This window comes from Manis javanica, chromosome 3 (assembly GCF_040802235.1).
Source record: "Manis javanica isolate MJ-LG chromosome 3, MJ_LKY, whole genome shotgun sequence".
Taxonomy (NCBI): domain Eukaryota; kingdom Metazoa; phylum Chordata; class Mammalia; order Pholidota; family Manidae; genus Manis; species Manis javanica.
The window spans coordinates 134,469,558-134,497,477 of NC_133158.1; the positions used below are offsets into that span (position 1 = coordinate 134,469,558).

Genomic DNA, 27,920 nt, shown 5'->3' on the forward strand with positions numbered 1-27,920 from the left:
AAATTTTACTTTGTATAAACCGTTAACTTAAACTTTAGGTTGTAAAAAAACAGAGCAATATTCCAGATGAATGGAATAATGCACATAAAACATTTAATGCACTATTACTTAAATAGATACTCTTTAAATATTAGCAATCATTCTAACATGGACAGGGACAAGTTAGGTGGTGTAAGGAAAACCAGAGTGGTCTTATGAACCAGGGGTCTAATCTGGTTCTTTCACTCATCAGCAAGAGGCTGAACTCAGTTTATGAGAGTTCATTTGTTTATTTTTGTAAAGGTTAAATTAGACAACATGAGTATCTGTACAATATGAGAAATATTTGTGTAAACCATAAAGTCATAGAGAAAAGTGAGAAATGGGGTTTATTCATGAGACAAGAATACAAAATCACACAGCCACTTAAACGGGTATGGAGGTCACCTCTCCAATGTAGGAGAATGTGGTGGGTTGTAAAATGAAACAGTGAAAGGGGGAGCACATCTCAAGAAACTTCGTTCTCTATCCTAGGCAAGTTTCTGTTGGCTCCAGGCTGATTTTGAAGACAACCCAACCATTTTAATGAGGTACAGACATACCTGCAAACTCGAAGGAATGCCAGTGCCAGAAGGAAGAAAAGCTGAGTTTTGCAGAACGGCTTCCTGGACTGGACAATGTAGTCGGGGTCAGTCACCCATTCACCTCAACGGCTTAACAACCTCTGGCATGAAGACTGAGTTAGGTCATATCACCGCTGCTGTTTAGTTCGCAGATGTCCCCGAGTTCTCACCCATGAGAGCGCTACTGGACCCGATGGGATACCCAGGCGCAGTCGCTGCCTCAGTCTTAACATGGGTTGCCGGGGTCCTCCACGGGCTGATTAACAAAATACTGTATTTGGGCTCTTCCTTGAGCAACAAGAGCGGGTTTGCTGCAGCACCAAGGGGAGGCTGCAAGCTAGGCCAGAAATTGAACCCAAAATTCCCTCCACAGCTACGCAGGACACCCACCAATTTCGCACGCCTCCAGAGTTCTGACAACTGCCACATGACAACCACCACACACCTGATGTCAGAGACCACCGAGTGCGAGGTTTGGTTCTGGTTAACTTCGACTGGGACCCAAGCCCAATAAACCTAAAAGTTTGAGGGGGCAAGTTTCCTTGCCTGCAAGTTTACCCTCAGCAACCGGGCTCCACAAAGTCGTCTTCACGCCGGAAGTGCACTAATCCGCAGCACGTGGGGTTGCCAGGGTGCTCTTCACGTGACTGGGCGGGGCTTAGGGAGCCTTGTAGCCAATGGTAGCCTGAGAGGGCGGTGCCTGTGACGCGCCGGGACCTATCCCGGAAGTTGGGCTGTGATGGGGGCGGGAAAGGGCGGGGAAGCCGGGGTGTGGAAAATGTGGCGGCCCCGCCCCGTCTCTTGGAACTGCTGCGGCCGCCACCGCTGCCGCCGCTGGAGCTGTACGGGACCGGCGCTGTTACGTAGGCGAAAGCCGCTCTTTCCCTGCTGAAAGGTGAAGACATGGGGAGAAGACGGTGGGGCTGGGACTGGAGTGAGGCAGGGCCGGGAAAGGCGGCCGGAGCCATGTCCTGAACGAGGGAAGGAGGAAGGATGCATGGGAGAACGGAGGCGAGCTCGGGACCCGTTAGGATGCAGGCCCGTGCGGGCCGGGCCGGGCCAGGGATGCCGGCAGAACAAGGGGGCGCCTGAGAGGCCGGGACACGGCTCCCCGGGCCAGGGGACGGAGTGTGCGCCCGTTGCCGGAGGGCCAGGTGCTGCTGGCCGTGTCCTCTTTTCCCCATCCGTAACGGACGCCAGCGGCCTGGGCTGGGTCCCCCGCAGCAGTGATCAGGGCGGCGGCGGAGGGCCGGGCGGCGCGACGCGGTGCTGGAAGGTCGCCGGCCTCTCCTGCGGTGGGACGAGGAGGGCTGGGATTTCCTGCCGCCAGGGTGGGTATCCCCCACCCCCAGCAAGCTCCTCTGCGACTTTCCTCCCCACCTCCCCACCAATGGATGGAAAGTTTGTAGAGGCCGGAGTTAGAAAGTGCCCACTATTCTTGGGTGGATGTTCCATATATGCAAAAATAATAGATCCATAATGCTTGGCACGTAACCTGTCCGAAATAAGATATTTCTCTGCCTGCTTGCCAGTTGTTAAAAAGCAAACAAACTTTTTGCGTAGTTCCCTCGGAAAAGCTACCATCTCTTCAGCCCACCATGGCGGATGAAATTGATTTCACTACTGGAGATGCCGGGGCTTCCAGTACTTACCCTATGCAGTGCTCGGCCCTGCGCAAAAACGGCTTCGTGGTGCTCAAAGGACGACCATGCAAAATAGTGGAGATGTCAACTTCCAAAACTGGAAAGCATGGTCATGCCAAGGTAAGTGCCCTTCTAGGTCTGCCTTTCGTTGGAATTTTGATCATTTGTATTCAATCACAGAACATTTTCGTCCCACAATAACTGAGTGATCAACTATTACTCTGAGTACTGAAAAGTAGCATTTCTTTCTTGGGCTCTTAAAATGTTTCATTAATCAGACACTAAAACTTGCCTGAATCCCAGTGACTTCGAAGGTCTGTCTAGTCAGTATACAGATGAGAAAACCTGTTCTAAAGTAATTGTAGGGAACCTAGCTTCAGTTTTCTTATGCACTGTTATAATTTAATTACTGGACTGTTTGTGATACTGGGTCTTGATATGTCATGATGATACTGTTTAGTTATTCACTGCTTCTCAATTTTATGACAAGACCATTTTTTTTAAGTAGAATTAGATGACCTTGGAAGGAGAAAGAATTTGTCATAATCAGTGTTGGTATTGTGCTCTTGTGTATGTAATGAGTGATATACTTGGCAAAGATTAAACAAGTTTCCTGTTCTCCCTTCTCTGTTAGGTTCACCTTGTTGGAATTGATATTTTCACGGGCAAAAAATATGAAGATATTTGCCCTTCTACTCACAACATGGATGTTCCAAATATTAAGAGAAATGATTATCAAGTAAGTATGAATTTCCTTTAGAATGCTACATGTCTCTTAAAGGTGCAGGTATATTCTCCTATCAATTATAATTTAACAAAACCCGGTAGTAGTTTTGTAGGTTTTTCTAACCACTTACTAGGCACCACTTACCTCAGAAATTGAAGAAATAAGGATACTCAACACCTGTACCTTATGTAGGGTATAGTTTGCTATTTTTGAACATTCTTGCATTTTTAAAAAGTTGAATGCTTTTTATTGTTTCTCAGACCAAGTTACTGTGTATTGTGACTGAATAAGTCCAGTGGTTAGTAAAATTATGATTCTCTTTGTTGTAAAATACTTCAGATTCAGATAACTCCCTCCTGGATGTTTCATTTCTTTTGACTTACCAGACCTAAGTCTTTCAAGAAGTTGTTGGAATTCATGTTCCACCAACTAAGTTTGTATATTGATGACTGTGAGTCAGAATTTGGTATTCTTAAATAGGGAAATAAGTTGAAAGCCATTAATATAAAAATAAAGTATGTGGTCACTTACTATGGTGAAGAAAATACAAAAACTATATTAATTGTTTTGTTTGTATTCAGTGACCATGCTGTGGCCTTTTATTAAGTCATAGGTATAAACTTAAAATTTTAGTTCCTGTTATACATTTGGACAGGTCATGTAATGATAGCATTTTGTTGTTTGGAGTAGTGATGGTTATGAAACCGTTGACCTCATATGATAGAGGAGCTCAGATTAATCATAACTAAAGTCTTCCTTAAAAGTCTTCATTTTCTTTATCAAGCATATATAGGATTTATCATATATAGGATTCTTTTCTGTTCATGTTACATAGTCAAAAATATAAGTGTGATATTTAGAGTTGTTTTTGTCAAGTTTAAACTGATTTCTTTTTTATACATTTTATCGTATTGTGTAATTTTTAAAAATGTTACCCTCAACTGCAATTACCCAATTATTTCCTTTTACTCTTTGTCCACATGTAAACATATTTTTACATTAGTTTTAGTCTGGTAAGTTGTTTATATTTTCACTTTCCCACTTATATTTCCTAGGTTGCTTTGGAGTCTATAGAAATTTGTTTTTTCTTAGTATAATAAATAGCAATTTTTTTTTACTCAGGTAGATCTGGGTTTGGATCTAGTTCTGCCTCTTTCTAGCTAGATGACATTGAGCAAATTACACAACCTCTCTGAGTCTCAGTCTTCCCATCTCTAAAGCAGGGAAAATGTGAGGATTAAATGAGAAAATGTTCTCTATAATTACCTTATAAGTAGCTATGTACCAAAAAGTAGTTCTTTCCTGCTCCACGTTTTCCTGTATAAAAATTCTACTTTAATCATTCCATTATTCTTAGAGCACTTAATTTAGACATGGCATATAGTGAGTGCTCAATAAACATTTGTTAAATGCATACGTGTTTATTAATTGAGGTAAGGGTAGTGCAGCCCACTAAAGCTAAGCATAGAATTTTCATTTGCCAAAAATGGATTTGTTTACATCCTTAACATGTGAATGCTTTGAATATTCAATATTAATTATATTTGTTAATATGCTTTCAATGTAGCATGCTTTTGTCTTTGTTTCAGAAAGATGGTATCAGTAGTTTGGATAATTACTACTATTGTCAAATTAGTAAATCATTGATTGGAATGCAAGATTTAACATAAAGGGAAGTTTTGGTTTGGGTTTTATATGGGGATATAATAGGGCCCAACTAGGGTGAAGGGAATGAGGTGTGGAGGCCTTTGCTTCCAGGCAATAAAAAATAAAAAGAGAGGACCAGTGATGATGCAGGGGCACATAAGAGCCTAAGACAAAAAAGGAAAAATCAGTAATTCTGATCCTGTCTTTATTTAATATTTTTACTTTTTTCATCATGGAGTATTTATATTAATTCTAATTTTGCAATATTTATCTGATCACTGATGAGTTTTGTCTATGCCTTTAATTTTGTACCCAGTGCCTCCCTTGCCTCACTCTAGTTTCAGACTTCGTTCCAGCTGTAGTTCGGTACTCCGGAGGGGATAAGAGCATGAGTCAAGCCAGACAGTCTGGGTCCAAATCCTTGCTTTGGCATTTACTAACTGTGTGACTTTGGTTGGCAAGTTACTTACCCTTTCTCCTTCCTTCCTTTATTTATAAAATAAGATATAACAGTATAAAATAAATAAGATATAATAATAATAAACTCCTCATGGGATCATTGTAAGGTTTAATTTGTTAATACTTAGAACAGTGTTTTGCAGAGTAAGTACTCAATGATCATATCCCTTCATTCTCAAGTCACCATAGAATATTTATTTTTGTTTATTTAAAAAATATATAGTTCTATGGAACCTTTCCAGTTATATATATTGTACTATGGTGATCTTTACTCAGCTGTCCATAGCCAAATAAATACAAGGTACAATCCTGGAGTTGTGAAGAAAAAGTTGCTATCAAAAACAACATTCAGGCAATTGGCAAATTTAAATATGGACCTATATATTGAATAATATTTTAACAGTATTGTGTTTTCTGATTTTTTAAAAATAAACTGTGGTTATTCAAATATGTCCTTGTTCTTGGGAAAAATACACTGAAGTATTTATTGCTAAAAAGTTATGTTTGAAACTTACTCTGAAATAGCTCAGTAAAACTAAGAAAAGAGTAAGAATGTATATGAAATGTGTTTTGTGTATTTCATATATACAGAGAGCAAGAGAAAACAAATGGCCATATGGTTAAATGTTAACAATGAATCTAAAATTAATCTAGATAAAATGTATGGGATTGCATTGCATTACTTGTGCAACTTTTCTGTACATCTGAAGATTTTTTAAATAAATTACTTAAGATCCAATAATTCATTTTCATTATTTACTTTTGTTTTCTGTAGTTTAATTTTTTTAATTCAAAATTTTACTCCATATAGCAATTTATGTTAATCAGATAATTAATGTTTACAAATATATCATTTTACTACATGTTTCATAATATGTCTATACATTTTTATATTTGGAATACTTTATATTTCATCCCTTAGTTTATTTTATAAATTCTTAACTCTTAAAAATATACCACCATTATATAAGTAAGTATCAAAATATCAGCATTATTTGGCTCCTATATTTCAGTTACTAAGGAACCTTTAACTCTTTAAATAGATAAGTTCCACTTCAAGGAATTGCTAAGAAAGCTGAAATCAAAAAGATCTGCCATGTAAGCCTGTGGTTAATTGTTTAAAATTACACAATAGTTTTGGGAAGACTGGGCAGCCACATGCAAAGAATGAAAATAGGCCACTATCTTATACCATACATAAAAATTAACTCAAAATGGATTAAAGACTTCAATGTAAGCCCTGAAATTGTAAAACTCCTAGAAGGAGACAAAGGCAGTAAGCTTCTTGACATTGGTCTTGGTGTTAAATTTTTTATCTGAATCCAAAATAAAGGCAACAAAAGCAAATATATACAAGTGGGACTACATCAAACTAAAAAACTCTTGCATGGCAAAGGAAATAATCACGATGAAAAATCAGACTACTGAATGGGAGAAAATACTTGCAAATCATATCCGATAAGGGGTTAATATCCAAAATATCTAAGGAACACAACTCAAAAGCAAAAACAAACAGTACAATTAAAAAATGGGCAGACATATAGATTGCCAACAGGCACATGCAAAATTATTCAAATTACTAATTATCAGGGAAATGCAAATCAAAACCACAGTGAGATATCACCTCACACCTGTTAGAATGGCTGTTAACAGAAAAACAAAAAAAATAATAAATGTTGGAAAGGATGTGAAGAAAAGGGAGCCCTCATATATGCTGGTGGGAATATAAATTGGTGCAGCCACTATGGAAAGCAGTGTGGAAGTTTCTCAAAAAAATGAAAGTAGAACTACCATATGATCCAGCTATGCCTCCCTGGGTATTTATACAAAGAAAACAAAACACTAATTTGAAAAGATGTATGCACCCCAATGTTCACAGCAGCATTACTTACAATAGCCAATATGTAGAAGCAACTAAGTGTCCATTGATGGCTGAATGGATAAAAGAAATGTATACAGTGGAATACTGAGCCATAAAAAGGAAAACCTTGCCATTTCTGACAACCTGGATGCACCTTGAAACTACTATGCTAAGTGAAACCATATGATTTCACTTACATGTGGAATACAAAAAAAAATGAACAAACAAAACAAAAGTCAGAGATATGGAGACCAGATTCGTGGTTATCAGAGGGGAAGGAGTGGCTGGGAGTGGGCAAAGCATGGTTATGGGTGGTAATTAGACCTGGTGTGGTGATCACTTTGTAGTGTTTAAAAAGATAAAATTATTATGTTGTACTATGAAACAAATATTATATACCAATTTTACCTCAAAAATAATTAAACTTCTACCTCAATGTCCTTGCTCCCCATTGCTCTACCAAACCACCTCACAAATGAGTGATGTAAAAATGAATTTTAAATGTTTGTGGTTTCTTTGTAGGGTAGGTTTTTGTTTTTGAGATTTTTAGACATATTCAAAAACTGAAATCTCCTGTGGTAGGTGGGGTTCCTGTGATAAGACACAGCCAGATTTGGTAGTGCCATAGAGGAGAGCTTTGAAACTCTACCTGTATGGTATGCCTGTGTTACATCATAGAGATTAAAGGGGATCAAGAGCCATGTCTTTGACTCCCATTGTATACTTCAATGTTAGCATCTGGTATTCTAAATAATTGCCTTTTATAAAACCTGTTAGAATTCTAAGCACAACTGATGGTGAACATGCTTTTAGAACAAATGAGTGCAGCCTGACTGTTTTCTTCATGCCTGTAATTAAAAAAATTCAGACTGTGCCTTTTTTGTAGGTTACAATGACAGCTGAGTTGTTTCCTCAGTGTCACCAACAAACTAGAGTTTGTCTTTTAAAAAAATCTAGTGGTGTTAGCAGTGAACTGGAGACCAAAATTTTTCCACTTAAAACTTTGTTCATAATCAAATTATGAAACGTATTGTTTGTGATTGTAAAAACTGAAAATAACTTTTATGCCCATTAATGGGAAAATGGTTAAATGCAGTTATGAAGTAATAAAGAGACTTAGGTAGGTCCATGTTTTTCAGTTTGGGAAGATTTCTAAAACATATTACTAAGTGAAGATAACTTGCTGAAAAATACTTATAATAGCCCATTTATGTTTTATTTTTAAAGCAACTTTATTTGTATTGTATATATAAATGTAAGTGCTTCAGGATATATGCTATGAAGAAGCCTAACTAAACTGTTTAATAATGCAGAGATTTGGGGGAGTGGGAAGTACAAGGAAGAGTGAACTTATACTACTAGTCTATATTTAGTTTATATTTTTAAACACCAAAAATATATTAATATATTTCTATTTGCTTATACAAATTTATGTGGATTGCAGATTAGCTATATACCTATTACAAAGGAGTAGTTAGATAACCTAACGAGTGTAAATGATGTAATTTCTTTTAATAGCTGATATGCATTCAGGATGGTTACCTTTCCTTGCTGACAGAAACTGGCGAAGTTCGTGAGGATCTTAAGCTGCCAGAAGGTGAACTAGGCAAAGAAATAGAAGGAAAATACAATGCAGGTGAAGATGTTCAGGTAAAGACCTATGAGAAGAAAGTATCAAAGTCAATTTTTTGCTACATAGACACTGTCACCCCAACTTTGAAGATCAGCATCTGAGCTGTTCTCGAGAAAAGTAAAGTGCAAAGGTGATTTAGTCTACCTTTGTTATAACTTTTAGAACTATAACATCTAGTAAGTACTGAAATATTTACAGCTCTTATTCTTCTTGTTCCCTGGAAGTTGTCTTAAAAACCACAATTTGAGAAATTCCACTTGGAAAACTGTAAATAAAATGGATTATTTAGTCTTGGAATACCTCTATCCGAAGTCAGTACGTATAAAGTACCCATAAATATCCAGTATACGATGAATTAAATATAGGTATTGCCTTCCAAGTAACTTATTGTCTGCAATTTTTTCTCCTAGGTGTCTGTCATGTGTGCAATGAGTGAAGAATATGCTGTAGCCATAAAGCCCTGCAAATAAATGGGAACATCAGGCATGAGCCTACTCTTTAGGTCTGGATCAGCTACAGATCTAAAGTTTGGTTCTAAGTTGTCACCAAAGCTATGGCCTTCATAAGCAACCTCATTTCTTTTTTATTTGTTTTGAAATTGTGCTAAGTTAGTTTTACAGGCAATTGGTAATTTAAAAAATAATCAAGATGTTTAATTTTTTAAAATAGTTTTGTTGGTGTCTTTCCTGTAACTTTCCTGTGGTTTTCAGTATGTGAGTCCAAGAAACAGATTAAGATAGCTTCAGCAGATGTGATATGTCTGAGCAAATCATTCCTGAATTTTAAATGATAAATAAACCAGGGTTTTAAATCAAACAGTGTAGCATCCAGTGTTATTAAAGTGCCACATTTAAGTTGAATTGCTCTGTATTTATTTCAGACTTAATACCGGATAGGTTAGATTGAATTATCACAGTCAGCTGTGTGTGGCAAGCACAAATCCTTAAAAATGTTACCAAAAAGTGTCAGTTAGCAGCCATGTGCAGCCACCTGTATTACCTCGGTCATTATAGTCTTTGCCAAATTGTTGGAGGACTTAATATATAACCTTACATATGGTGATTTTGGGTATCTGCTTGTGGTTGACAGAGAGGCATTGAAATGGTTGTTGTTTGGCAACTTAGACTGTGGAGAAGACACAAGGGACATGGCAAAAGGAGTTGGTTAAAGCTACAGTTTTTATTTGAGGCCTTTGTAATCAGCATAAAAATAGAAAGCTTCTTTCTAGTTGTGTGTTTGCTTTTTACTTTTGTTCTCTGTCTCTGTTATTTAAAGGAGTGATCTGCTTTACAGGATAGTATGCAGTGCTTTTTCTCAAATATGTTGAATAAATGTTGGTATTTATAATAGTCACTCCTTTCCAACCATTTTTAAGTAGATTTTTTGACATTAAAATATTTATTTGTCAGACAAAAACTGGAAATTCTTATTTTAATTGATTTGTAACATTTGTTAATGTACATTTTTTCTAAAGTGAAATGAAAGTGAATCATTGAAGAAAAATTACTTAATGTGATAATTATTATTTTACTTATTTTAAATATGTGTATTTTCTTCTGATTGTCATATACTTAATTCAGTTACTGGTGTGAAATATGGTGGCTAGGAAAGAACTCTGTACACTGAATTATTTTAAAAGCTGTTTTAGGTGATTCTGCTAACATTTATGTTTATTCTTTTGGATCATATCTTATTTCCAGAGTTCTAGACATTGTCATAGGGTTTATGATGACCTTTGATGCAAAACAATCATTATCTTGGAATGAAACATAGAGCAAAACCATTATTTCAGTAATACTTACATTCTCTAAGACTGATTATGGGACCACTCTCATCATGGTTTGATCTTGGAATGAAACATAGAGCAAAACCATTATTTCAGTAATACTTACATTCTCTAAGACTGATTATGGGACCACTCTCATCATGGTTTGATCTCTATTATAAGACCTTTGTTCCTGTCATCTAGAAGAAAACATGTATGGCTCTATAGCTGATCAAATCAGTGACTGGAAATAGCATTAGGAAAAGATCTCAAAGTTTTAGTTACTTCATTTGTGCGTACTTTTAAATCTTGTATTGGTCTTAGTAAACCCACTGGAGAGGAAGCAAGATACTTTAAAAGAAATACAAGGAGAATTCTAAAGCACAAGAAATACTGAAGTTGTAGTTAATCATTTTAAGTGTAACATTTTAGCTTTTGCCCATCTAAAGCACAATTAGGAATTAGGCTAAATTCTTCCAGTATTGCATTTAAGTATCTACATTAAGTATATACTGTTCTAGTTTTTTAGTAATCTGTAATATATATCTTTCTTGTTCCTGGATGGCATTATTACCCACAGGAATTCCAGAAAGTTATCAATCTGTGCTGCTTGCTGGTCATTTGTATGACCCCAGTTAACCATACTAGTGTTCTGGTTTAGTATTAATTCTGGATTAGCATGCCCATTTTATTCCTAACTTGTCAAACTTCACATAAAATACATTTTCAATTTTGAGGTTAGCCTATAAAATTATAATAAGGCATCTCCATCTTCACACCTTGAATGTCAAAAGTTATTCATGCATAAATATTTCATTTTAAGTACTATAATGAAGTGTAGATACTCTTTGATGTATAATTATAAGTATAGATTTTAAAGATTTGGACATTTCACATAAGTCAGTATACATATTTCTCTAGAACAAAATATTTCATTTAGTAAAGCTTTATAAGTTGTATTCAAAGGAAGCAGAGAAACTTTTTGACATAAAACAAGTAATTTCATTCTTTTTGACATCAGAAATGTTAAAAGTTGATTGCTAGTATTTGTTGTACCTTTTTTATAGCAAATGTTAAATATCACAAGTTACCATGTATAGAATGTAGACTATCATGTTGATAAGGTTATACAGTGATCCACCTTTTTTGTCTGCAGGCATTTCACCAATTTATATATAGTATTATATTAACAATGGGAAAATAGCTTCTTTCTAGAACAACATATTTTATTTATACTATGAAAACTTTATTATACCTTATTTGCTACTACAAAGTATATACCCTCTGAAATTGATCAAATAGCTACTTTGACTTAGCATTTATATCATAAACATAATTATGATTTGTGTTCATGCTCCCCTCCAAGGGCTGTCAGTCACTTGAAATTGTTGCTAATGAAGCTCTTGAATCCATTACCATTTATGGTACAAAATTCTGTATCAGTGCTTTATAAGAATTACCAAAACTTTCCTGCAGCCAGAGCATTGTATCTTTAATAGGAGATGCTGCAATAAAATGTTTAGGCTATATAATTTGGGGACACGATTTTCATTTTAGCACAATGTGAGTGTGCATGTGCATACATAGCTTTGTATGTTTATTCTTTTTACAAGGTTCTTCCAACTCTTAAAAGTACTGTAGTCTGGTAGTGCCTCAATTGTTGGGAATTTTCTTTTAATTTATAACTTTCCAATAATTTGTTTTTGTACTTTAAAGTTTCTCAATTAGATTATTTCTAGTTGATCTGTAATTTGAATGCATTGTTCTCAGGGCTGTTTGTGCTAAGAGCTGAAGTTTCATTATTTTAAAGCTAACTGTCTGAAAGTATATTGCAAAATTTTCCCCAATTGTAACACAGTGATACATACAGATAAAAAATTTTAATATCAACACACTTGAACTATATGCTAAATATTCAAGAAAAAAATGGGAACATTGGTAACAGCTACACTGGAATCTTGTCACATTTTTTTTTTCATTTTAGAATAGAATTTGGTAGTTTTACCTTAGAATCCTATCTTTAATGATGCATGTGACAACATTCCTTTGGCATGGACCCCAAAGATAGTTTCAAGAGCCAGATATTGATATTGTGGTTCAAACATATTTAGGGACAACAGATGAAAGATTAATAATGGTCTTTGGAATACATTAAAATGTTCACATATTGGAGTCTACAATATGAACTAGGAACAAATTTACTATGGGAAAAATATGGCTCTTAAACAGTATAAGAGCAAACAATAAACATATTTCCATAAACAGTATATTATATTGAACTGACCAATAGTTAAAGTTCTTCTAATATTATTTAAACATAATATTTCATACTTTTCAAGCCTTTTTTCTCCTAGCATTCAAACAAGTAGTAGGCAACCAAGGCTTAAGAAAAATTTATTGTGGAAAATCCTAAAATTGAGAAAATTCAATCTGTTAACTTTAATCTATTAAATTTTTTTTTCTCTGAATTGGGTATGGCATCATTATTTGATTTTAGTAGAGAACATTTGGATTTAGCTTGCGGTACACAGATGTTCTGTGGGAATGTGGCTTGAAGTCACTATATAATTTAATGTTTTTCCTTTAAATAAACATCTGACCGTAAACATAACTTCCAAGTGAGGTCAAGTGCCTGAAAAGTGCTGTATACATTAATTAGCACATTTTCCTTATGTGAAAGATACATGTAGCAGTGCATATCAGGCTTTCATCTACCAGAAACATACTTGTTGCCGAACTTTACCATCCACCACTATTCCTCTCTCCTTAGAACAGGATGAAGCCTATTTTACAATAGAAAGAAAGCTTTTGTTTATATAAAGTCCCTACAACTATTTCTTGGTATTGGTAGACTTAGGTTAATCTTAGTTCAAGATTGCATTTTTTTAAAAACTCTGGTCGCTAAACAATATTCAGTGATGACTGTACAGCTTTCCATAAGTCATAGTTGTGATCTTTCTTGAGAGGAATTCTTTATTGTGGTGAATATCTACTATAAATAAGCCTGGTGTGCTTGTTGCAAAATATAATCCAAATTACTAGTTCTATTCTAGTATAATGTGAACGATTAGTTCTATAGTATTGTGTACTGCATCCTTCTTTCCAAAAAGGATATGGTTGAAATGGCATTGTCTAATCCAGGGGCACTTTATTAGTAATACATTTTTTTTGTCTTAAGTATAGGAGAGCTCTTGGTTTTACCTGCAGAGACTCACATTTTGGCTAAAAGTTTAAAATTGTAAGATACATTGTATGGATGTTACATTTAAAAAATGGGTAAAATTCAAATTTTTGGCTATACTAAAGTAATTGTTGAAGTCCTTTAAAATGTAGATGGTAAATTTATCAGTTATAACTTTTTATTACATTAAAATAAATTTGTTAATTTGTTATATTAAGTAAAAATAAAGTTAATTTAACAACTTGAACTATTCTTGTATATATACATTCCTAAAAACATTTTCATACTAGAAAATTGTATGAATTAATGTGTATATCACAGTTAAAAGAAAATCTAACTTTTGTTTTTATTGTGCTTTTAAATTCTAGGTCCTCACTAAGTGGCACCCTAGTATTATGACTAGGAATGTTAATTTCGAGATTTTTTTTTCCAGATTTAGGTACAATTTTGTTTTTATTTTTAAATTTTTAATAGTTTTTAAAATATGTAAAAATAGTCACATGGTTCAAAACTCCATAGGCACAAAAATAGAAACATCCTCCCATCTTCGTCCTCTTCCTGTGCATCCTTACAGAGATATATAATGCAAGCGAGGTTAATGGTCCCTCCGCTACTCCTGACCTCTCAGGGTCTGAGGTGTTCTTTCTGTACCAGCATTGCTGTTCACTTCCACAGCAATGTAAGTGTATGAAGAGTCCCAGAAGCAACTCACCCTTTTTCCAGTCCTCACCATCTTATCAACACTGTCTGGAGAGATTCATCCCTAGATGGCTCAGCGGTTTCTCCCTTTTATACACTGTACCATTCTAGAACATCTCTCTCAATCCTTGACATGTGAGCCGTGCCAAAAGACTACCACGGTGGTTGTTACCTCATATCCATGAGGAGTGTTACTGATATCCATAACCTTCTGGATCCACCTAGCATAACTGGGCAGTAAAAGAAGTACCAGACTGGAATCTTCCAGTCCTTAACCCCACTTTCTTTTTTTTTTTTTTTTTGGGCCACTTGAAAATACGAATAACCCAGTTTCTCAGAGGTAGGAAGAGAAGGAAAAAAGAGGAGTAAAAAGGGGCTAATTATGTGTTATGTGTTAGCTTGTCTAAAATCTCTTCTCCGCCAGCCCTAACTTCACAACTAAACATTCTATCCAAACAGGATGTGTCCTGTGGAACTGCCACATTTAGAACCCATACTGCGTATCTAAAATATGTGTTCCACTGGGAACTTAAAACATCTATTCCCACAAATATTCAGCAGTACCAGTTACAACCACTGGACTCAAAAAGATCCATCTACAGAGTTATATCAATCCATTGTCCAATTTGAGAGTTATTTCTGGATCAAGTCAAAATAATTTCTTGACTATACCTGTGGGCATTTCCCAACATCACAATGACTTGTGTGTCAGTGTTCAGGAAGACCAAAAAGGCTTGGCTTCCTCAGTTGCCATCAGATGTCCAACACGGATTCTAATTGGGAGAATGGAGATTCGTCTACCCAGCACTGATAGTGTGCCTTTTTTATTCACAGTTATATGTATGAGTTTCATTTAAGTTGTCACTTAGTTCATTTTAATTGCTGTACAGTCACTGAGGTTAAGCTTTTGGAAAGAGATACATACATCTATGTATCTATCATATAAATGCATAGAGAGAAAAAGAAAAATTAACACCCTGATATTAGAGAATATACCTTTCTTTCAAAAGCAAATGGAACTTTCAGGAAAAAGTGATATTTAGGGCAAAAAAAGAAAACAGTTGCTATAAAGTAGAAATACCAAAAATAACTCCCTGATACCAATTCCAAGTGAAATTAAACACAAAACTAGAAAATAAAAATATCCTCCTACCTGCAAATTTAAAATCAAAAGAATGAGGCATTGGCAAATGAATAGACAGAAAAATGCAATGGAAAGTTCCAGAAATAGACCCAAATACATACAGGCATTTAGTATATTATAAAGGTGGTATTGCAAATCACTGAGAAAAGATTAATTAAATTGTGCTAGGACAATTGGAAAACATAAATTTGGAAAAAATAAAACAAGTTGATTTTTTGGAAAAAATAAAACAAGTTGATTAGAATAAACTCCAAATTAAGCAATGGTCTAAAGGGAAGCAATAAACTGTACAAGTCCTAGAAGAAACATGGGTGAATTTCTCCATAACTTGGCTTCTTTTCAACTATGACTGAAAAGGAAGATACAATAAAATAGATTTATATAGATACAGAGAGAGGGAGGGAGGGAGGAGGAGGATGAGAACAACAAAGAAATGGAGCAAAATGTTAGTATAGGCACAAATCTGGATAAAGTATATATATATATGTATTTACATACCTTTTATCCATATTTGTAAGTATTTATGTTGTGTATTAATATTTATTTGTGTATGTGTGAGTTTGAACTATTTTTTGAACAATTTTTACAATTTTTGGTAAGTTCAAAATTATTTCTAAAGTTTTTTAAAATTCAGAAAAGTGGGTATGCTACCATCTAATTCTTATAAATGTTTGTAATTACTTGTATAATCTAAAGTACGCACACACACACACTCATGAATATGCATGTCCCCAAAGTATTAAATAGCTATTTGTAAGCAAGTGGGATTTTAGATACTTTTATGAATTATTATTTTTTTGCTTCTTGATATGTCATGTCATGAGCATTTGTTTTGGCATAAGAAGATAATAATTTTGTTAATTTAAAATGTTCCTCAAAAGATTGTGGACAATGGTGAAAAAAATGAATATAATGTAAATGGCCCTCAATAGGTGAATGACTAAGCTAAAACTGACAATAAAATTAAGCAATGAAAAAATAAATTTGTTCTCATTTTAAAGGTTGATTAATTACTCAGAGTTCCTGTGGTACTGTATAACAAGAAAATCTTACTTCTAAACTGCATTATTAAAAACAATAAAAACAAATAATAAATTAGATTTTCCTAAATACACGCTGAGAGAGAAGATGCATTGAAGCTAGCATAAGTTTTTTAATCATAGTTATTAATGCTTTCTAAGCAAACTAATAAAAAAGAGCAAGCAGCAGTGACTTCAGTTCTTATTTCCCTTGCCTGGTGCCCTTAGCTTTCATTTACAAGTATCTAACAAAGGACATTCATAGTTTGGAGAAGTTAAAAGAAAATTCTTCAGTAGCAGTAAGTTTGCCCTCAGTACTTCATTGCACAGAAGGGCTGTAGCACATCCTTTGTTAAAGCTGTACGGTTTTTTTCCATGGGACCATTTGTGCTACAATGTCATGGAAGTATATTTTTCTGGAGATGCGTGGTGCAACGTCTTGTGATGTTCGATGTGCTCCACTTTGTTCCACATGGCACAGAAAGCAAAAAGACCATAAGAAATAATGTAAAATAGCATTTCACTACACATACAAAATCTTTTCTTTTTTAAGTGCTTAAATGGTGATAATAATGATGACTGGAAAGTTTGCATAAAATGGAAATTTACAGATTCCTATTTTATAAATCAGCTTCTAGCAAATAATATGGGCTTCAATAATAAGCGAATTTCAGAGGTACAGCCAGTGTCTACTTTCTGTGTTACAGTGTGAGAGCCTTTGTGATGTTAGCAGAGCTGACGTCTTCCAAAAGTGATCATTGTCGGAATAAGGCTCACCATCTGATCCTTTAAGAAACTGTGGTGCACAACCCCAGGACAGATACAGAGCTGCAGGAAGAGCAGATGTATGATAAACAAATGGAACATTACAGAACTCTGTTCAGATTCTTGTTTGCCTAAATGTCATAGCATTTTTTCATGCTTCAAAATACACATTGGTACTCATATGGATAAATGTTTTTTAGAATGTTACAAACATTCATTAAATATTTTAATATTTCCAGTATAAAATAGTAGTGTTGACTTTAAAGTTATGTGTTGACTACAACGTTCATGTTTTTGTTGGTGTACATTTATTAGCATATTTTCAGTTAGAAAAATAATGATGATTGTGAGAATTGGTTTTTCACCACTGTTCCAGAGTATCATTTTGCCATAAGTGAGAAAAATACACATTTGATTATGTCTATTTCTGGGCTTTCTGGTCTATTCTGTTGGTCTATATATCCAACAATGAAACAATATCCAACTGCCTTAATTATGGTATCATTAAAATAAATCTTAATCTGTAGAGCAAGTCCTCCCACTTTATTTTTCCTTCTTCAAGTATATTCTGTCTATTCTAGCATCTGTATTTCCACACAAATTTTAATATTGGTCTAAAAAGAAGGAAGGAAGGAAAGGAAATATCTGTGTAAGCTATTGTTTGTGATCACATTGAATCTATAATTCAGTTTGTGGACAGTTGATGCCTTTACTATATTGGGTCTTTCAATCCGTGAATTTGAATGTCCTATTTATCTGGTCTTCTCTCAATTATATTTTATAGTTCTGCATAGAGATCTTGTATATCTTTTTTCTTCTTAAATATCTGATATACTTATATTATTGAAAATACCTTTGTTAACTTCCACCTTCTATTTTGTTGTTACTTTATAGATATGAAATTGATTTTTATACATGAACTTTGTTTCCAGAAATCTTGATAAATTCACTTGATATTAATTCTGATAATTTATCTGTAGATACTTTAAGTTTTGTACATATACAACTACATATCAACTACAAATAATGACACTATCACCCAACTTACTGCATAACATATTGCTGGATATGGTATGTTAATAATATATCTGTGATTATTTTATTATATGCTATATTATATATATATATATATACTATATTTATGTAGGCATTTATGAATGAGATTGGACTATCATTTTCTTTTCTCAAAATGTCATTGTCAAGTTTTAGTATTAAGGTTATGTTTGCTTCATAAAATAAGTTGACGACTGAAAAGTCTGTGTCAAATTTGTGTCTTAGCCCATTGGCTGAATGCATTTGGTTTATTCTGGGAAATGATTCCAGGTAACAATAGTAAGGAATTGAGAAATGTGACACTGGGAAGGAGAAGGAGCAAAAAGAAATGTGCTGGGGACAAGTAAGGTTTAATCCTGCTGGGATCTTCTACATAGTGATGTGGAATGTACTTCTGAATTGTCCACTCAAGAGAAGGAAGAAGGGTATAGCAACTAGTTTGCATCAGACATAACTTGACAGCATCTCCCCTCATATTTTTCACCTATACCCCTTGGTCTCTATGTCACAAAGCATGGGACCCTTGTGGGAGCCTCCCCAGCAACACTCACTTACACATGCATGAACTGGAGGTGGAAGTACAGGGAGTTAACATCCCATGGGTGACCATCGACCAACCCGGCACAGGAAACTGGATAAATGCTCCCCTCTTCTGGGTTAAAAAGTAGGTTGACAGAATGTGAGTTTGAGCTTAAAAGGTATTTGTTACAGTTGGCATTATCTGTTTCTCAAATGTTTGGTGGAATTCACTGGTAAAAACCATCAGTGTTTTTCTTGTAGGAAGGTTTTAATTACAAACTGAATTTACTTAAAAGATAGGACATCTTCAGTTTATCTGTTTCTTCTGGTGTAGAATTTAAGTTGTATTTTTCTAGGAATCCATTCATTTCATTGAATTTGTCATATTTTGGCATACAGTAACTTAAACTATTTTATTATTTTAAATGAAATGTAACATGCATATATAAAAAATACAGAGATTATAAGTTTACAGCTTATAATGAATTTTCACAAAATAAACACTGTCATGCAACCATCACCAAGATCATGCCACAGAACATTACCAGGACCCAAAACACACAAATAAATATTTGGCACTTTTAAAAGTAGTTGGTGTTTGTTTAGATTTACTCAAAACTTAACCATTTTCTTTGCTCACTATTCTTTTAGCATATAGACCTTCTTTCTAGGACCATTTTCATTTCTCCTGGAGTATATCTTTCAGAATTCTTTTATTGGGGTATGTTGGTAGTAAACTTCGAGTTTTGTTATCTAAAAATGTCTTAGATGCATTTTTACTCTTGAAAGATAGTTTTATACTTTGTAGGTCTAGGAAGAGTTATTTTCTCTCAGCTCTTTCAAGATAATAATCCTCTGCTTCCAGCTTCCATTGTTGCCAATGTGAAGTCAGCCGTTACTGTAATTCTGGTAAGTATTTTGTCTTTTCCTGCTGGATTCTTTTGAAATAATTTTGTCTTTGTGTTTTGAAGTTTCACTACAATGTATTTAGGTATAATTTCTTTTAAATTATTCTTCTTGAGTTTTTTGGACTTCCTGAATCTGAGAATTCATATATTATTTCTCTACATTGTACCTTTCTCTCATTATCTCTATTATGTCCTTCTAGATTTCCCTTTTCACATAACTGGAGGAATCTTACTCTGATATCCTTGTCTCTTAACATATATGTTATTTTTTTATCTCTTTGTTTTCCTATATTGCATTTTTAGTAATTTCCAATTCACTAATTTTCTCTGCAGCTGTACCTACTATCCTATTTAATTCATCCACTCTTTCTAACTTAAGTTTTTCTATTTTTAATTTCTAGATGTTTTACTTTGTTATTTCTTTTTAATTCAATGGCCAATTTTTATTGTCCCTGGTTTACTTATCATATTTTAAATCTTTTAAATTTTAAACACATTAAGATACTTATTTTATATTCTGCATCTTATAATTTAAATATATATATTCTCTTATTTGGGTTTGATTTTACAGGACTTTTTGGTTTATTTTCATTCATGATTGTTTTCCTGTGAACTCAGTAATAAAAAACCTTTTGTCAGCTCATATTTTTGTAAGTTTATCTCAGGGGACTCCTTTGTGCTTGGATTTAAAGTCCATTTGTCCAGAAAGATCTGCATCTGCTTCTGCTTGGCACTACCAGTCCAAGCACACTTTAAAATGCACTTTAATTTGGAGCTTTTTCATGTTTTTTGAGCAGAACTAACTTAGCCCCAACTTATATGATCATGGGGGCTTGACATTTCTACCTTCAAAAAATTCTTTTACATGTCTGCAAGCTTAACCATATATTAGAAATTGTTCACAAAACTGTATTTTAGCTTTTATAAGGTGGCTACAGAAGAAGGGGTTTCTTTGTGAATCTAGTATGTCATATTGTCCTACATTTTATTTTACTGATCTATTCAGGCTCCAGTATCATATAGATCCAATGACTGAAGTTTGTATTAGAAATATACCTATCATATATCACAGTATCTTATTTTTGAATAGCTGAAAAGACATCTTCCCTTTATTGATCTAAATTGTCTTGACTCCTGCCAGACATTTATTATTTCATACACATTATCAAAATAAAAAATATCTGGGGTGTTGACCAGCATTGTGTTAATATATACTGTGTGTGTGTGTAAAACTTGGGAAATTTTTAGTTATTTACAATACTTAGTCTCACCCTCTGCACATTTCTGATTATATTTTTCTTAAGGTTTTTTTCTTAATTAAGAGAAACCCTTTTTTTCCATTTGGTTTCTAACTAGTTATTTTGGAAATATTTTGAAACACATGTTTTTAATATCTTGTTTGTATAAATGGCTTAATAGTTATTAAGGTTTTTTTAAATTGAAGTATAGATGATATACAATATTATGTTGGTTTCAGTTGTGCAACATAGTGACTTAACAATTATATACATCACAGAATGCTCACCATGATAAGTGTAGTTATCATCTGTTACCATACAAAGTTATTATAATATTATTGACTATAATCCCTATGCTATAATTTTCATCCCCTTGACTTATTTATTTTATAATTGGAAGTTTGTCCTTCTTTATCCCCTTCACCTATTTTGCCCATCTTCCCATCCCCCTTGCCCTATGGCAACCACCAGTTTGTTCTCCATGTTTATGAGTCTATTTTGTGTTTTTTTGTTTGTTCATTTGTCTTATTTTTTAGATTCCACCTTAAGTGAATCCATGAAGTATTTATCTTTTGCTGACTTATTTCACTAAGCATGATAACCTCCAGGTCCATCCATGTTGTTGCATATGGCAGGACTTCATTCTTTTTATGACTAATAGTCCATTGTATACATGTATCACATCTTATTTATCCATTCACCTACCAATGGACATTTAGATTGTTTCCATATCTTGGCTGTTATAAATAATGCTGCAAAAAACACAAGAGTACATATATCTTTTCGAATAAGTGTTTCATTTTCATTGGGTAAATACCCAGAAGTGGTATAGCCATATCATGTGGTAGTTTTAATTTTTTTGAGAAACTCCATACTGCTTTCCATAACAGCTGCCCTGATTTGCATTTCTACCAACAGTGTATGAGGGCCCCCTTTTCTCCACATCCTCTTCAACACTTGTTATTTTTTGTGTTTTTGGTAATAGCCATTCTAACAGGTGTGAGGTGATATCTCACTGTGGTTTTGATTTGCGTTTCCCTAATGATTAGTGATGTTGGACATCTTTTCATGTGCCTGTTGGCCATCGAATATCTTCTTTGGGAAAATGTCTATTCAGTTTTTTTCTGCCCATTTTAAAATCAGATGATTTGTTATCATTTTAGATTATTTGTATGAGTTCTATATATATTTTGAAAATTAACCCCTTGGTAGATTTATCATTTGAAAATATATTCTCCCTTTTTTTATATTGCTTTCATTTTTTTGGTGGTGTCTCTTAAGTCATGACATGGGAGGCTGCCAAAAACAAGTGAAATAATAAGCCTCAATTAATGGTTTGTTTTCAAAATATCCACTAATACAAGGATCATTTCTGCTCTGCAGCCAAGGGAGCCTTTAAGGAAAAAATGTTCATTGCTCTTTTTTTTCCTCTTAATGTTTGGAAAAGAAATCATTGTGGTTCTTGAGGCAACCAAAAAACTTGAAATTGATTTCTTCTAGGAATTCAGCACCTCTATCCAAACCCTGCATGTTGTATGCTTGATTAAAGCATAGTTCCCACTATTACTAATTGTTATAAAGGTCATACACAGTTGTCACTTTCTAGGGTCACTCTCCCAATTAATAACAAAAATCTACCCTATCCCTTTACCTTTGAAAGTTTCACCTCTACAAAAAAAAAAAAGTTCTACAAAACGCTGAAAGGCAGACCACTTTTCTGATCTGACATCAATTTACAGTCCTTCAAAGCTCAAAACAATTTTTTTCTTTCTATCTTCAAGGCAATAACACTCATGTGCCTTGTACATTTTTATAGTTAGGGCTCAGCAAGTATTCGTTGAATTTAAATGGGGAGTCATTTGGGACAGAAGTCAGGAGTCCTAGGATTCACAATAAAAGCCATAATAAAGTAGAATCGATTACCCCTGATACGTAAGCAAATAAGCACTAGTGTTTTCCTCTTAAAGGTTTCTTTTTGTTTTGTTGTTTTGAGAACCTAGTTTATTTGCCTCCCCGAAACATCGACTTCCCTCAACAGTCATTTAGAAAACAAGACTCGCAGACAAAACATAGATACAAAAAGAACTTTTTCGCTGGAGGATTATAATTGCGATTTAAGACAGGAGACCCCCCCAAACAACGCGAGAACTTCCTCGCCATGAGTGGAAAGATCCAAGGGAAGATGATTGCGCGCAGGCGCGCGCGCGCGTGTGTGTGTGTGTGTGTGTGTGTGTGTGTGTGTGTGTGTGTGTGTGTGTGTGTGTGTGTGTGTGTGTGTGTGTGTGTGTGTGTGTGTGTGTGTGTGTGTGTGTGTGTGTGTGTGTGTGTGTGTGTGTGTGTGTGTGTGTGTGTGTGTGTGTGTGTGTGTGTGTGAGTGAGTGTGACCAAGAAACCACTGAGGTTAACGGTGGGTCATCACCTGCAGCAAATCGTGAATCATTCCAACTGTCACCGCTGGTGGGCGCTCGCAGGAAACTTGACGGCCTACCTTCGCCTAGCTCCTCGGGACAAGCCGCCTGACCGCTCGACAAGCCTGAGCTCCTTGAGCCGCGCCCCGGTTTCCTGGGTTACTGGCCTCGGCGCTCCTCCCCACGTTCTCTTCCGGGAGGCGACCATCTTGCGCTCTGTGCGCATGACGCAGCACGCTTTGCTATAAATGCGTGCGGTGGGAGGGGTGGCCTACTTGTGATCGAAAGCCCGGCTTTCAAAATGTCGCCGGTGAGTGTGCGAGTCTTGGTGCTTAGGTCTTATACCCCATTGTAGGTGTGATTTTTGCTTTTGGGGAGGTTGGGACGTCTCGTTTCGAGGTGAAAGGAGGGTAGGGTTGGAGAATGGGTCAGGAAGCCAACCAAAGCGTTAAGGTTCTAAGCTTTTCCGAGACTCCTGGCGACTGCCATGCGGTCTGGCGAAGTTCGAGCAGGGGCCGGAATAGGCTGAGGGTGGCGGTCGTGGGAGCGCGGGAAGGAAGCACGACGATGAACGGGGCTAGCGGGACAGCATTTCGCCCGTCATTTTTTTTCTCTTTTGCGCCTCGTAATGGCGATTTTACAACATTTTAATCAAGAGGGAAATGTGGGTAATCGGGTGGGTTGTGTGTCCTGGCCCGGGCGGAGAGAACCGACACGCTTGGCTTCGGTATAGCCGCGGTTACTAAGCTTCAGAGAGCTGTAGAACTAAGGTGGGGAAGTTTCTAAATTACCTCGTGAAGGGATTTCTTATAAGGTAAAAGTCCCGACTCGGACCAATATAAAAGGAGTGTGCTTCAAAGATTTTACTTAATTAATAAGAGAACCAGTAAAATGGGAAAACCGGTCCAAGAGCATTTGGAAAATTAGGTATATGACGGCGATTTACCAAAAAATATTAAGGTGAGATTGTTGGGTGTGACTTGTATACAAAACTGGGAAATAACCAAAGGGGCGATAAACCCTCTAGGGTTAATCTGTTCACAAGACATTTTTTCATCTCCTGAGTTAACTAATGTCTCAACAGAGCTATAAATTGCCAAATCAAGCCGAACTCCTAATAGTAATCTCTTCTACCAATTCCAAGTTTGAGATAATTTTCTTTTTTTGACACAAGTTCCTCGACTACCTACAAAAGTAAACTGGCGGTAGTACTTAGTATACTTTTGAATGAATCTAATTTGGAAATGACATCCTCTGATAAATACTGGTTCGTCTGTTTTCAGTACTTTGAGTGGATATTGCTGGTATCCACAGCAACATTTTACTTATGTGGCCTTTTTTACGTGGTATTGCTCTGAAGGTTTTGGACAGGGAGAACTTAGTTACATACATTTTTAAAACGAAAAGAGTATCTTCATCATTCCAAAGATCTTCCTCCCCTTCTTTTTCCTCACTTCAAACAGCTTCAGAATTCTTTATTTAGGTCTAACTGGGTGGAATATCCTATTTTGGCAAGTAATTGGAGGATGGTCTAGGTGGATACCTGTTCCCCGATAGCGCCTGGCCTGTCGTAAACAGTACCTGGTAATTTAAAATTGAACATTGGTGGTGCGGAAACCAATAAAAACTCATAAAGCTTTTCTTGGGAACTTTGAACAAAATGGGCTTGATTAGAGGTTCCAACGAACCCCGGTTGGTGTTTTTAGTTGTAACTTGCAGTAGAAAGTACATTGATAACTCTTCAGGTTGTAAAAAGATTCTGGAATCTTCTGACGAAGGACACTAATAGCTCACCACATACGTACTTAGAGCTTTCTTGAGTTTTGCACTTTGAGACACTTGTGTGGTAAAGAGTGAAGTGAAAAACTGTTTTAGAGATCCTAATTATGCTTTTTGTAGCACAAAGACAAAAAGCCTAAGAGGTCAACCTGGAAGTTTAATTTGGACCTTACTCATCCAGTAGAAGATGGGATTTTTGATTCTGGAAATTTTGTAAGTATCAATTAACATAGCTTGTTTTTATTATTCTAGTAGAGTTCTTAATAATTTTAAGTATGTAATATTTTATTTTAACCTAAGCTGTATTCCTAGGGTACCTTCCCTAGTGAATATCTAGGGTTTTCTTCCCTAGTTTTGCATTTTTTCTATTTTGAAATAGGAACAGTTTCTACGAGAGAAGGTTAAAGTCAATGGAAAAACTGGAAATCTTGGGAATGTTGTTCATATTGAACGCTTCAAGAATAAAATCACAGTTGTTTCTGAGAAACAGTTCTCTAAAAGGTTGGTATTTTTCATATTTTATTGAAATTATGGTAACTGGAATATTTTAATAGAATATGAAATCCTAATATTCCTTATTAATATGCAAAAATAGCTGTTGATGGTGAGGTGAGTGAGATATATCAAGAGTGCTTTGAACTTTAAAGGCCTCTGAATGAAAAATATTTAGTAACATTGCCTGTTACTTAGGCTGGTTGTCAGTGGGTGTTAATTTATTGCTGAATACAGGCAAGTTATGTCCAGGGTTCCTGTCAGTGAATTATAGGCCCTGTAATCCAGATTTTATATAAATGTAAACAAGGTTGGGTGCTTTAGTATTAGAATGTATGGCAAGAAACACATCTATTGTGTAACATAGAAGTAATGTCATAGCCTATTACTACAGATGTTACATACTTTTAAGGTTTGGGTTGTTTATTATAAGTAGACAACCAAAGATAGTCTCTAACATTTTGCTGCAAGTTTTATAGTTCATTCACTTTCCTCCACAAATGTTAAATACTACATGGTAGCACTGTTGTAGGACTGGGTAGCTCAGCAGCAAACCAAGCAGGCAAACCCACCACAAAGAATCTTAAGTTCTAGTGAAGATACATAATGAAATGCAGTATTAAGTAGTTGATAAAGTGCTGTGTAAGTGAATAAAGAGAGTTGCAGGGTTGATGTTTTTAGATAAGGTGGTCAGGGAGAGCTTCATCTGAATAAAACAGGAGTGAGCTGTGCAAATTAGAGAATTGATCATTGTGGCTGAAAAAGCCTTGTAGAAACTGAAGAGCCTGTTGGGAGAGATTGTGGCTTGGGCTAACGTGGCAGTGCAGATTAGCTGTGTAGTTATGAATTAACTAATGGGGATTTAGAGATACCTGTCCTCAAAGATCTTACAGATGTGCAGATAATTATAAAAATGGAATGCTGTGATTGCTGTATTGAAGGTAGAGATAGGCACAAGACAAGAATTTGCAGAGAACCTGAGAATGAATGTAGTGTTGCCAGTGGAATAAGGTATCCTAACGGAACAGCCAGCCTTAACAACAGGCAGGGAAGCTTCCGAAGAATGCTTGGCAGTTCAGAATTGCTACTAAATGGCTATTAAGTGGAAGGGAATAAAAGTGATGAAATGAGATTATGGCAAAACTTTATAAGGACCAAGGTATAGGCTAGTTGCAAGGTTGTAATCTTGAATTTGTAAATGGATACAGCTGTTGGCAGGTTAGGTTGCTTCTTATTGATCCACCCATGGGATTGAGGTTGGGGCAGGTTAATAGGGGTAAAGGTAATGTTGATATTTCAGTATATAATTGATTAGAAGGGTGAAATTGTATATTAAATAATCTGGTTGTAATAGATTGAACAAGCTACTGGTTTCTAACAAAAGTAGTTTTTAGGGAGAGGACAATAAGGGGTTTGTTAGGGCATCAGTCAATTCTAATTGGGATTGAGGGGCTGCTCATTTGTATCCCTAGGAACCTGTGCAATGCTTAATACAAGTGAAATTTTGAAGCAGGAACTGGGAACACAAAAGATGAATATGGCAATGCGTATCTTCTATGTAATAAGCCTTTACATGGTAAACATTATATTCAGTGAAATTCATGTTTTTATTTTAAAGGTATTTGAAATACCTTACCAAGAAATACCTTAAGAAGAATAATCTTCGTGATTGGCTTCGTGTGGTTGCATCTGACAAGGAGACTTATGAACTTCGTTATTTCCAGATCAGTCAAGATGAAGATGGCTCTGAATCTGAAGACTAGGTGAAGCTGTGCCTTGTAGACCTTTGCTTGCTAATAAAGTAAATGAAACATACAAGGGAGAAACATCTAGAAGTGGAATTTTAGTTTATTGGTGAATAAAAAACATTGTACTCTGTTAAGTTTCCATCTCTTCTATAAGTATATGCTGTTTACACGATTCTGGTTTTTCTTTGATAGTTTCTGTAAGTAAGGACATAGCTTATAGTTGGATTTTTTTACCCAGGATTTCTGAAATTTATTGCTTTTATAAATGTCCTAAGGCTTATGTAGTGTTGTATAGGAAGTAATGAAGCACAGTTTTGTGTATGACTTCATAAACTTTTAAAATTCTCTTGACAGTCTCAAGTATTTTTATAGTTTGTGAATGCAATCCTGAGGATCTAGAACACTTCTGTGCATAGGTGCTCAGTACTGGAATCACACCTGCCTTCTGCTTCAGAAAATGCCAACCTTCCTAATTAGCATAAAGGCTCTGGGTGAGCATGGTACTGCTCTGAACCAGTGTTCAATTGCCTATTTGAAATCTCCAATCATATAGATGCTTTGTAGGTACTAGAAACTCAAAACCTTCAAATCGAAACTCTACCTACTAAATCTGCTGCTGTCCGTATCTGA

At 35.4% G+C, this 27,920-nt stretch overlaps 2 protein-coding genes across 2 annotated transcripts; both read left to right on the plus strand.

The window, feature by feature from the left end:
* The first annotated feature begins 1,345 nt into the window (after positions 1-1,345).
* EIF5A2 (eukaryotic translation initiation factor 5A2) lies at positions 1,346-13,522 on the plus strand. Its single transcript, XM_017654610.3, has 5 exons — positions 1,346-1,497; positions 2,166-2,365; positions 2,880-2,984; positions 8,458-8,589; positions 8,983-13,522. Exons 2-5 carry the CDS (start codon positions 2,201-2,203, stop codon positions 9,040-9,042), a joined length of 462 nt encoding a protein of 153 aa, XP_017510099.1. The 5' UTR covers positions 1,346-1,497; positions 2,166-2,200; the 3' UTR covers positions 9,043-13,522.
* A 9,941-nt stretch (positions 13,523-23,463) lies between these two features.
* On the plus strand, positions 23,464-27,420 carry RPL22L1 (ribosomal protein L22 like 1). The gene is made up of 4 exons (XM_017654611.3): positions 23,464-23,581; positions 25,171-25,263; positions 25,430-25,551; positions 27,161-27,420. Exons 1-4 carry the CDS (start codon positions 23,573-23,575, stop codon positions 27,303-27,305), a joined length of 369 nt encoding a protein of 122 aa, XP_017510100.1. The 5' UTR covers positions 23,464-23,572; the 3' UTR covers positions 27,306-27,420.
* Positions 27,421-27,920: the final 500 nt, after the last annotated feature.